Source organism: Carassius auratus, unplaced genomic scaffold (genome assembly GCF_003368295.1).
Source record: "Carassius auratus strain Wakin unplaced genomic scaffold, ASM336829v1 scaf_tig00217156, whole genome shotgun sequence".
NCBI lineage: Eukaryota > Metazoa > Chordata > Actinopteri > Cypriniformes > Cyprinidae > Carassius > Carassius auratus.
The window spans coordinates 1-12,121 of NW_020528920.1; the positions used below are offsets into that span (position 1 = coordinate 1).

General features: G+C 38.3%; 3 protein-coding genes across 4 annotated transcripts in view; 2 read left to right on the top strand and 1 right to left on the bottom strand.

Annotated features, from left to right (window-relative positions):
* The first annotated feature begins 5,418 nt into the window (after nt 1-5,418).
* LOC113100069 (uncharacterized) lies at nt 5,419-7,146 on the top strand. Its single transcript, XM_026264937.1, has 3 exons — nt 5,419-5,994; nt 6,106-6,241; nt 6,379-7,146. The coding sequence occupies exons 1-3, from the start codon at nt 5,801-5,803 to the stop codon at nt 6,658-6,660; spliced, it is 612 nt and encodes a 203-aa protein (XP_026120722.1). The 5' UTR covers nt 5,419-5,800; the 3' UTR covers nt 6,661-7,146.
* Nucleotides 7,147-8,959: 1,813 nt separating this feature from the next.
* On the bottom strand, nt 8,960-10,369 carry LOC113100067 (uncharacterized). 2 transcript variants are annotated; one of them, XM_026264935.1, is made up of 3 exons: nt 10,174-10,369; nt 9,769-9,845; nt 8,960-9,556 (listed from the first exon to the last, which is right to left on the bottom strand). In XM_026264935.1, exons 1-3 carry the CDS (start codon nt 10,174-10,176, stop codon nt 9,034-9,036), a joined length of 603 nt encoding a protein of 200 aa, XP_026120720.1. In that variant the 5' UTR covers nt 10,177-10,369; the 3' UTR covers nt 8,960-9,033. The 2 variants fall into 2 exon arrangements, with proteins under 2 accessions (XP_026120720.1, XP_026120719.1); XM_026264934.1 differs by lacking the exon at nt 10,174-10,369 and having other exon boundaries at nt 9,769-9,912.
* Nucleotides 10,370-10,434: 65 nt separating this feature from the next.
* Nucleotides 10,435-12,121, top strand: part of LOC113100068 (adhesion G protein-coupled receptor E1-like) — a 28,644-nt gene continuing 26,957 nt past the window's right edge. Inside the window, exon 1 of the mRNA XM_026264936.1 lies at nt 10,435-10,892. Coding sequence (XP_026120721.1) covers nt 10,865-10,892 — 28 coding nt within the window. The 5' untranslated portion in view covers nt 10,435-10,864. The remainder of the gene's footprint in view (nt 10,893-12,121) is intronic.

A 12,121-nucleotide genomic window follows, 5' to 3' on the forward strand; every position in this document is an offset into this window, starting at 1 on the left:
CATCCAGTGGTGTACAGAAAAATGACGCTTTCACAATATAAGATCAAGGTACAAGAGAAGCCATTCAGTAGGAGAGGTATTCTCTCGGTTGTTAACTCAATTTATGACCTTTTGGGTTTCTGGTGCCACTCATCTTACCAGTCAAGCTTCTTCTGAGGGATATGTGCAAACAAGGATATGGATGGGACGAAGAGATTGACGGTAAACGAGCTGATCAATGGGTCAAATGGCTTGAAGATTTAAATCACCTCTCAGACTTTTGGATCAAAAGGGTGTGTAAAACCAGAAAAGTTTGGTAACACAACAGAAGGCAACTGCATCATTTCTCTGATGCAAGTGAGAGTGCGTATGGCACAGCCACTTATTTGGTACTTACAAATGAACAAAATCAGAAACATTGTTCATTGTTGATGGGAAAGTCAAGAGTTAGCCCTCTCAAACAAATCACAATCCCTAGACTTGAGCGGACAGCAGCAACTATAGCCGTCAAATTAGACAAAATACTTAGACAAGAGCTTCAAATTCCACTACAGCAGTCGGTTTTCTGGACGGATAGGCACTACAGTGCTCAGCTACATTGGCAATGATAGTGCACGCTTCAAAACATTTGTAGCAAACAGGATTCACTCATACGGGATGCTACTACTTCATTGCAATGGAGGTTTGTCAAGTCCAAGTCAAATCCTGCAGATCAAGCTACCTAGAGGTCTTAAAGCAAAGGACTTTGTGCAAGAAGAAAGATGGTTTAAAGGGCCCAACTTTTTGTGGAAACCAGAAGAAGAATGGCCACAAAGCAGAGATCAAATTAATCAAGGAGCACAACAAGACCCTGTAATCAAAGGTGAAATCAAAGTCAATGTTCTTAACATTAAAGAAGGCAAGGACATTGTAAGCAAGCTAATTGATTTCTACTCAAGCTGGTTTCGTCTGAAATAGGCAGTGGCATGGATGATGAGACTAAAGAAACAATTTTACAATTATGTAAAGTAAGGAGACAATTCCAAGAGTCCATTGCTCAATCAGAGAAAGACCCAGAAAAACAAGCATCTCTTCTACAGGAGCAAATGCAAAAATACAGATCAACAATGGAGAAAAGGTCATTGAGCCTGGAAAACCTGAACCAAGCAGAAATTCAGCTCATTCAATTCAGTCAAAAACAACAGTTTCAGGATGAAATTGAGGCTCTGAGAAAGAATATTCCTGTTAAGAAACGAAGTAAGTTGTTCAAGCTTGACCCTGTACTTCAGGATGGGATACTAAGAGTGGGAGGTAGGCTCAACAGAGCAGCCATGCCAGAGGAATCCAGACATCCCGCAATCCTCTCAAAATGCTCCAAGATTTCAACTCTCATTTTAAATGATAATCATCAAAGATGTGGACACTGTGGTCGAAACTACATGTTATCTATTCTCAGACAAAAATTCTGGATCCCCAAGCCAATTCAGCAATTCGAAAACTTATCCATAAATGTGCAGTTTGTCGCAGACTCAATGGGCTAGTTGCACAAGATGGCGCCGGTGAGCTTCAGCGACGCGAGTGTGTGCGTACTTATTTCCGGTCTTGCGACGCTCGCATTGACTGTAAGGGAAACTTACATATGAAACTTGGCTAGATGTATATAATTAAAGATTTTCAAATTTAACAGCCCATAGTGGTATATCAAAAACATGGGGAAACATCCTCCCTATATTTTGCGTACCTCTGTGTGGAAATTCATCAAGATACAACGCGGAGATTGCTTTATTCTTCTGTTGATTATGTGGATCAGCGTCAGTTCAGGTCCACAGGGATTTCTTTTTTCAAACACTAACCTCTCAAATATGCAATACTTTTCATTTTCGAAGAGCTGGTTTTGTTCTGTTATGTAAGATAAATGTTTCTGACTGTCAAACAAGACGCACAGAGATTTCTGATAAAGCGTTTTATTAACTTTATTTGATAACATAATTTATAACTAACTATACAATTAAACGTAGTATAATTATGGTAGGTTTGCCTTAAATAAAAGATCGCTGTTTGCAGTCATGTGTGTTTTTATCTGGTTATTTGTTTTGTGAAAGATCTGCAGCATAAATCATTATCTGTCTACGAGTAGCCATTGTTATTGTTTTGCATTAATTATCAGATTAAACAGATATTAAAAGTCACATATTTTTACTGTGTAAAATAATCTTGGTGAAAATAACGATAAAACGGACTGATGTATGTGTACAATTGAGAAATGGATACTTCTGAAGATAAATCACAGCCCACGTCTCACGAGGTAAATATTTAATATAAAAAATAATAATAACAACAATGCAAACATCTTCAAGAAATAAGTAATTTGTACATTTACATATTTGGTAAGATAAAATACATTATATAGCTGTGTATACACACCATGAGTTAAACTTTCATCTCGTGAACAATAGTGAACATTAGTGTATTTAATTCAACAGGACCGAAACATACACAGGTTTCAAATCCACTGGCTCAGTTAACTTTTGTAGTATAGTCATAATAGCAGTGTATATCTTATTTGCATATGAAGTGATATTATAAATCCTGTAAACATATAGAAGGTAATATTTGGACTTCTCTGGTTCTCTGCACTGACTTTAAGCACAGCCGGAAATACCTACGCACACACTCGCAAGACCGGAAATCCAAGATGGCGGAGATATGCAACTAGCCCATTGAAGAGTTGGTGAGCAAAAAATGGCAAGCTTGCCAGAAGACCGCTTGCTACCTAATAAAACCCCTTTCACGAACGTGGGCGTAGATTACTTTGGACCCTTCGACATAAAACGGGGTCGGAGTACTGTAAAAAGGTATGGAGTGTTGTTCACTTGCCTAACAATCAGAGCAGTACAAATTGAGATAGCAGATAGTTTGAACACTGATTCATGCATAAACGCTTTGAGACGTTTTATAAGTAGAAGAGGACAGGTGTCAGTCATGCGCTCAGACAATGGAACAAATTTTGTCGGCGCAGAAAGAGAATTGCGAGAAGCACTGAGGAACCTGGACCATAACAAAATTGGAAACACCATGCTACAGAGAGGGATTAAATGGATCTTCAACAGTCCAGCTGCTTCTCATCAAGGTGGGGTTTGGGAGCGTCAAATCCGTACTGTAAGAAAGATACTGGACGCACTCTTAAAGGAACAGACTATTATTGATGACAGTCTTCATACCATCATGTGCGAGGTGGAAAGCATTGTCAACAACAGACCAATAACTAGTACCTCAGAAGATCCAAATGACCTTGAGCCTCTGACACCTAACCACTTATTGTTGTTGAAAACTCAACCCAGCTTACCACCAGGTATTTTTAATAAGGAGGACCAATATGCGAGAAAACGTTGGAGGCAAATCCAATACCTTGCTGATTTGTTCTGGAGCAGATGGACTCATGAGTACCTGCCCATTCTACAAGAACGCAGTAAATGGTCAAAATTAAAAAGGAACTTTGAAACTGGCGATGTGGTTCTAGTTGTGGACAGTTCTTCCCCTCGCAATTCATGGATAATGGGAAGAGTAATTCAGACCATACCAGACTCCAGTGGAACTGTATGCCGTGTAAAGTTAAAGACCAAAACAAATGTACTGGAGAGACCTGTAAATAAATTGTGCTTAATTCAAGAAGCAATTTAAGCATGAGGACTAACAAGGAACTATCAAGAGTAAAGATAATGAAAGAAACATGTGGAAGAACTAAGTAGCTATTTCTTATGCATAAATGTCCAAGTTTAAGGGCTCTTAGTATTAATGTTTATAATAATTGTTTGGTGTCCTGCCCAGCCAATTAGGGGCCGGATGTGTAAGAGCCATATGTTATTCATTTTATTTATTTATTTTTTTTATATAGATGTGGAATAAATAAATAATTGTGTGTTAAGAATTGTAAATAATTATAAAAGTAAATAATTGAATATGTGCATTATATTTCATATTGACAATGATGTCATTTCCGGCCAGGGCCGTTAGTTTTTTTTTTGTGATGCAATATTGAAGCGAAACAGTTTTTTGACCGTGTAACATTTTTCCAGTTAATTTTGTTATTAAACTTTACCTAAAGAAAGTTTCTGGACTACGGAATGTTATTCGAGTTCAAATCACGCTTATATATGAGGAAGAAGCAAAAAGGATAAAAATTTGACGGATTGCAATCACAGATAACAAGGCGTAGCTATTGTTGGACGGAAGCAGTGAGACAAAATACTATCCCATTATTTTCAGTGACTGTCTGCGTCGCAGCGCATATAAACTCATATTAACATTATTTTTAACACTTGCTTTGTCGCGTCTAGTGAAGAAGGAATTTAGCTGTTTTTCCGTGGTGCAGTTAACTCCACCTCTGAGCCGCTGTCATCGCAATCCTGCGTGTTGCCAGATGTTGAAGAAGTTCTTGCTGTCTTTGAGCGCAACAGTGCTCGTTGGCTTTAAAGCAGGGCACTCTCTTAACACACCCTCAGGTGCACACGAACGCATTTAGTGTGTCTGTAATGAGCCGATTTCGTGTATGAGTAAAGAAGCCCTATGACTGCAACTACCATAATTTAAATTTTCATAAAATTCTGAAATTATCGTACATTACTGGATTTTTTTTCATTATTGATCATATAATCGTACAGAGGTAAAACTTATTGTACAAATACGATAATTATCGTATGTCTGGCAACACTGTGCTGCGTGCGCGCCCCCGCGGTCGGTGCTGACGTGTATTCGCCAGGTGGCAAGGAAGTCGACCGGAAGTTGAAGTCGGCTGCGTGCCGCGATCTTGTAGCAGAACTTCACTTGCGTTAGCATTCCCATTGATTCCCATTCATTTTGGCGTCACTTTGACAGCGAATAACTTTACATCTGAGGCGTTTAAAGACTCCGTTTGTCCATTATTTATTTCTAAAGATACACGACAATGTATAAAGGGCTCCATTACCTTCTATGTTACATTATGGCCCCGTAGAAACAGTTTTTGTAAAAATAGGCTAACGATTGCGTCATAACCACTCAACTCTCTGTCGCATTACCGTACAGACAGGAGGAGAAGCTCGCAGGCAATTAACTTAATATGGCGTACTGGCGTTACATTTTAAAATACTATACAAAATAATTAATCAGAATACTTACTCCTGCTCACTCACGCCAAAGAACTTCCCGCTCAAGCTCACCGTCTCTGCAAGATTAACGATGGCAGTTTGCACGCACAGCTACTAGAAGATTTGCATCTGTCAGACAGGTTGCTGACGTCATCAAGCTTAGTTTGAGTCTGCGCGTCAGAAACGGAAGTGCTAAAAAAACGCTAAAAATGGGCTTCACTTGTCTCAATGCACTACTTGCACGTAGATTCGTGACGTACTTCCGCTTTGAAGTAATAGGGCTCGCTGAGTTCCGGTTGTCGGCCATTGTTTTGGCGTTTGGATAAAATGTTACGAAAAAAAGTGTGTTTATAGATTTCAGAGACAGGAGAAGGTATACAGCGCACACTGTTGTGTTCCGCTATGTACATCTTCTGCAAAGTTCAACGGAACTTTAAGTTTTCAGTTTTCCTGCAGATGTCGACCTTAGAAAATGGTTGCTTGTGAACATAAGCCGAGACGATTTTTGTCCTACCAGCAATTCTAAGGTTTGCAGTAAACATTTTAGCATTGATCAGTTTAGTGAACCGCAAACACCAGAGGCACGGAGAAAGTTGGTAACTTGCGCTGTGCCAGTGCTCTTTGCCTGGAATAATTACACAGTTAAAGCACTGCGGCCCAGTGTGTGGGAGAGGAGAGAGAGGCCTGCTGAAGTGGTATCCGCTGAACCCGTACCCATGGATGTAACAATGGATCATGATTACTGTAGCATTCCTGAGCCTTCTTCATTAGACCTGGCATGTGCTAAAGTAGACGAACTCTCTAATGAAGTGGAGGAGCTGAAAAAACAGCTACATGAGCTACACGTTCAGCGTGATTTTGGATTGGAGCGGTTTTTCGGCTCAGATGAGGACATCAGATTTTACACAAGGTAATTCTAAACATTGGTAGAATCTTACATTTAGATGTGATTACATATACTCAGTTTTAGATGTATGTAAACAATTTGTAAATGTATTCAGTATAAGACTTCTGCTTACAGGTTTCCCAGCTACCGTCACCTGATGTCATTCTGGTGGCTAATCGAGCCATCCATGCACAAAATCATTCGTGTGTCTATATCGAAATCTGCTGCTAGAAAGCATGAAGATATCACACGTGTACTGCCACCATCAGAGGTAGGTTATATACTTGCATGCACACGATAAGTGTGACTGTACATTTACAGAACACAGTACAGGGCAGTATTTACAATGTGTTATCTATATGTTTTTATACACTTAACTTACCTTTCACGCATGTTTTACTTTTCCAGAGACAGCTGCTGCAGCCAATCGATGAGTTTTTTCTTTTCCTTATCTACCTGTCAGTTGGTTTAAAGGAGAGAGACCTGGCACACCGATTTCATATGCATCCTTCCACAGTGAGCAGAATAATTTCGACGTGGACAAACTACCTCTATACACTGCTGGGATCAGTGTGTGTGTGGCTTTCAGCAGCTGATGTGAAATCTAACCTCCTTGAAGAGTTCACGGATTTCCCAGACACACAGGTCATCATTGACTGCACTGAGATCAGATGTCAAATACTGTCCTAACCACTACTCCAAAGTGAAATGTACTCAAATTACAAATCTCACTGCACAATGAAATGCCTCATTGGAATAGCTCCTCATGGACCAGTGACATTTGTCTCTCAGCTTTATGCTGGGTCAATGAGTGACAGGGAGCTCTTTAAACAGTGTGGGATAACAAAAAGACTGACAGAAGACATGGCAGTTATGGTTGATAAAGGCTTTCTGATTAGTGACTGTGTCAGTTGCAAAGTGTACTGTCCACCGTTTCTCTCCAGGTTAAAGCAGATGCCAGCACACCAGGTGAAAGAAACACAGGCAATAGCAAGACTGCGTGTGCATGTGGAACGAGTCATCAGGAGGATTAAACAAAACAAACTTTTTGATTGTGTCATCACACTTTCCCAAAGTGTTAACATTAATCAACTTTTTACAGTTGCATGTCTGTTGTCAAATTATCAAAACAAGGCATTAGTGAAGACATGGATCAAATGAGATCAACTCTTATATGACTGTTTATCTTGAGTACTTGTATGCTATTTCACATTTATGGCTTACTTTGACTCAGTGATCCTCAAATCTGGGTTACGAGATCCACTTTCCTGCATGCTAATCAATGTCTTTAGGATCATTAGAAAATCACAGACAGGTGTGTTTGATTATGGTTACCACGAAACTCTGCAGGAAAGTGGATCTCGCGACCCAGATTTGAGGATCACTGCTTTAACTGTTACTATTTCATTGCCATTTTTTAAGTTAACTCTGAATCGGTTTATTTAAAAAAAACGTATGAGAAGAAAGATAAATGAAATTTACTGTAAATGAAACTGTACAAATAAGAGAATGGAATTGAACATAAGAAACAGACATCATACAAATAAACATTTATTAACAGGTTTGAGTGTTGTTTTACAGATGTAATTTCTCTTTCTCTAATTTCAGTTACTGTTTCATTGACAAGTATTTAGGCATGTATGTGTAAAAGTAAAAATAATCCACCTTCTCTCTAATAAATTTGTGCGCTGAAGTGTCACTGTAGATACGCTGGACAAAATAATCCTCCTGGGCCCACAGCATGAAATCACACCACTGCATTCCTGAGACCAGTAGCTGTCCCTGCACTTGGTAATAGTATGCATGGCCCTTTTTTAGGGTGAGAAACCCATTGTCCATTTGCATATATTTGCAGTCAATAATGTTTTTGACATTAGGACATTTAATTTCAACAAGTCCAAATTGAGGACTGTCAGTTGGATCAAAGACCACACCATCAGGGGATGCACCAAGCCAGGGAGCATTTGGATGGATGATTAAACCACAGGGTGAGTAGTTAACATTTTTCAGTTTGCTGTATTCCACGGTTACCTCCGACTCCATTTCAGCACTCTTCTCATCTCTGCCGTCTGTCGGCTTCCTCTGATGATTCTGTAAGGTCCAGACACTCGGCCCAAGGAAGGTATCCGGTGCTGGATGAAGGTTTCCTGCGTGTTCTGTCTTTCAGCGCGTAGTTATTCATTTTAGGTTAAACTCAAATCTGACTCCATTTTATTATTTAATCTGATTCCATTTTAGTATGACCTCGAATTTAGGTTGAAATGCAAATTGGTTGTATGCCTTTTTAATTAATATTCTTCTGACATTTGATTATTCTAGTTAACTCTATTTTTATATTAACTCATTCATTCGGGTGCTCATGTTGCTAACAAGGATACAACGTAATCTACTATCAATAATTACAGTCAATAATTACAGAGTAAGACAGAATAGAATCAAAATGTAACAATTTATTAACAGTCAGGTAGATATGTATTTTGCCAATTACATATCCAATTGAAACACATCAAATCATATCAATACAAAACATCAAATTCTCAAAGATGAATCTAAAAGTAAAATATGCATACCTGACCTTAGAAAATACATAGTATGAAGTGAAGAGACACACAACACACTACGGGCTTTCTGGCTACAGAAATCGCCCTGATCCTTTTGCTGCAATCCTTTAAATACCTCAGACCAAGACAAACATCCCCCGAGATGAAGACAGAAACTAACAATTGGAATTTGCATTAACTCAGGTCCCAAGGAAAGGACACTCCCATCACAGTAATCAAGATCTCTCTTGACTCTTCAGATCTGTATTATCTTCTAATCTACTTTTGTGAGAGTGAGACCATTGTACCAGTTGCACTGAGACATTTCCAATGACACTAGACATGAGTTTTAGTTCACTTGCATTGATATTTTCATGTAATCATTTTGAGCAGACTGAGTAGAAGGAAGAAGGGATTTAAAATGAAACAAATGGCCAGAAGGGGAGGAGGTCTCCTGCTCCTCCACTCTGTGGGGTGTCTCGAAGATGCTCGTGTATGTTTGTATTGTCTGTTTCTCAGGAGATCAAAGTATCTCAGGTTCTTTCGTCCTTACTATTCGCTCTGCGAGGGACTCTGCAGAGCCCAGGCCTCTGACATGACTTATCTCCCGAAACCTGGAAGCTGTTACTCTTGATCTGCGAAGCTGATGCCAGTCAGGACAAGAGCTTTGCTCGCGTGTTGCCTCTTCAATTTTCTTAGCCATATCTAATGGTGTGTTTAGACTTTGAAGGTGTAAGAGCTCCTCCCCAGTGCAAACAAACATGCATTTAGATGGAGCAAGATGATGTCCTTCAAGAGGCAAAGGTGGAGTTGATGGGGCATCATGTAGTGTGATGTACCGTGATGTTAAGACAGGCTGCTGGTAGGACAACACGCTTCCTTCCTGGACCAACCCGAATGCACTTTCTATAAGTGGCTTGTCAGGTGACATGTTCATGGTGGTAACAAGTGGCTTGTCCTCAAGGTTGAATTCTGCGTATGCCTCCTCAACTCTAAACATGCATGGATCTGGTAAAAGGCCCACCATCCCTCTATAGAGTCCACTTCTGTAGGGGAATGTTTAGCTTGAAAATTGTTGTTGCTAACATTACATTTGTTATAGCTCTAATTACTATATCTATACTTTTTATACTCTGTATTTTTTTAAATGCATAAGAACACTGCTGCATTTCATTGCAAGACCTTATGCTGTTAAACAAGTTATCTTTGTCCTCAGCATCCTTGTACTAAAGAAAAAAAAAATGGTTGCTGAACTTACCTCACTCCACCTTGTGTAGTACGATTTGCTACTGGTCTTGTGATGACCATGGCATTGATGGGGCCTGGTTTTACACCCTGACAGACAAATGCAAGTAATATTAGAGAGAATGACAATGTTGAAACTACAAACATAGAATGCACTTAAAAAAAAAAAAACTGTTTCTACATAAAATTATCCAACATAATGTAAAGCACATTCTGTGAAAATATAACTTTGATATCTTTAATATGAACTGAATAAGATCATGTCAAATATTGAAATCATGGTGAATTAAATGGATGAAATTTAACTTTGATGCTCCTGATCTCAGAATTACATTGAGATTTTAGTCTAAGTTTCACAATGTCACATATTGTGATTATACAGTCTTATAGATAAGGCTAAAATTCGGATTTTAATTACCATTGTTTGTGGTTTATGCCAGGATTGTTCTCTTTCAGTGCAGCTAAGCTCAGGGGGTACAACAGATAAATTAAGCTGGGAAAAATGAGCACTTTGAAAGAGTTAGGCAACCGTGTGATTGCACAAAGCAGTGCCTGCCACACATGAACACTTGCTTTGTGTGAGCACCACAGGTGAAGCATCCCGGAGTCCAACCTAAAAAATACATATATAATAATTAACTTGTATTTCTTACCAATAAAGTCCAAGTAAGTAGCATGTTAATTTTAGTAGAACAATAACCAAGTTGGCTTTGCAGGAGTAGATTACTCCATGGCTACTCTGGGTTTATTTAATACTTAATGCTGGAACCATACAGGGAACTTAATACAGATTTCAAATTCAGACTGACAACATTATGATTCTTCTGCAAAACCTCCTTGTTATTTGAAATTAGGGTGACCATAAGAGACGTCTCTCTTGAGATAAGGATCGCAACGGTTTCGGAATGTTTTTCTAGTTTTTAGGAAATGTGAAGAACCTGTATGAGCTTGTCCTGTAGGCAGAAACGGGGTCTACAAGTGCTATTGAAAGATCTAAAGACCTTCAGGACATGAAACAGTAGTCAGTTAGAGACTGGTTTTCTTTGGGAATTCCTTCAAAAAGCCTGCAGACATACATAGATAAAACATACTGTTAACGCTTTCCTAAGATGTTGCTGAAATGGACATTTCTTTTGGGTGAGTAGATTTAGTTTTATTCTGTTCACGTGTGTGGTGAATCTTTTTGTGTCATACTGAAGTGGGATTAGTAGCCAGACTTCTGGGAATATGCGTGTCAGAGACCGTAAGAGCGTTATATGTGTGTGTTGTTTTAAAGAGTATTCTCGTCCATTTCCGTTGTGAGTAATCTTAAACCAGAGATACGCGAAAGCGTGTACTGTACCAAAGTATCGCGTTCATTGTGCACCAACACGACACACACTCACAAACAAAGCCACTTGTATAGTTTACTTGCAAAGTTATATGTTCCTGTTATCCAGTAACAGTTGGCGTCATACTTTTTGGAAGACAAACAAGGTACTTATAAAAATAAATTACAAATATTTTGGTGTTTTTATAATTTTGTGAGTGGAATTGAGTGGATAAAATATAGAAAACCTTTTAATAAAAATACCCCCCCCCCCATCATTCAGAGGCGATGCTTCTTCACCGTTGCTTTGAAAAGTGTATTGCGAGAAGAACTCTCGAACTCTCTCTGAACTCTGAACTGCACGCGCGGCACACACACGTACACGTACGTCCAGCTACAATAATCATATTTATTTGAAACAGCAACCATATATGTCATAAGCATTGATTAAAACAATGATGACAATAATCACATTAAAAAAAAAAAAAAAAGTGATGGAACCCCCCCCCTGCCTACGGGCATGTGTATATATATATATATATATATATATATATATATATATATATATATATATATATATATATATATATATATATATATATATATATATATATATATATATATATTTGCTGCCATTACAATATAATATAAAACATTACAATATAAAATTTCTGTAATCTATATAGCCTACCAATCAACAGTTTTATAAGTATTTTTTTTTTTTTTAAGATGTCTCTTCTGCTCACCAAGCCTGCATTTATTTGATCCAGAATACAGCGAAAGCAGTAATATTGTAAAATAGTTTTACTATTTAAAATAGCTGTGTTCTATTTGAATATATTTTAAAATGTAATTTATTCCTGTGATCCAAGCTGTATTTTCAGCATCATTACTCCAGTCTTCAGTGTCTCATCCTTCAGAAATCATTCTTAATATGCTGATTTGCTGTTTATCAATATTAAAAACATACAAAAAGTACATTTTTTCAGTATTCTTTGATGAATAGGATGATCCACAGATCAGCATTTATTTGAAATAAAAAGCTGATAAAGTCATC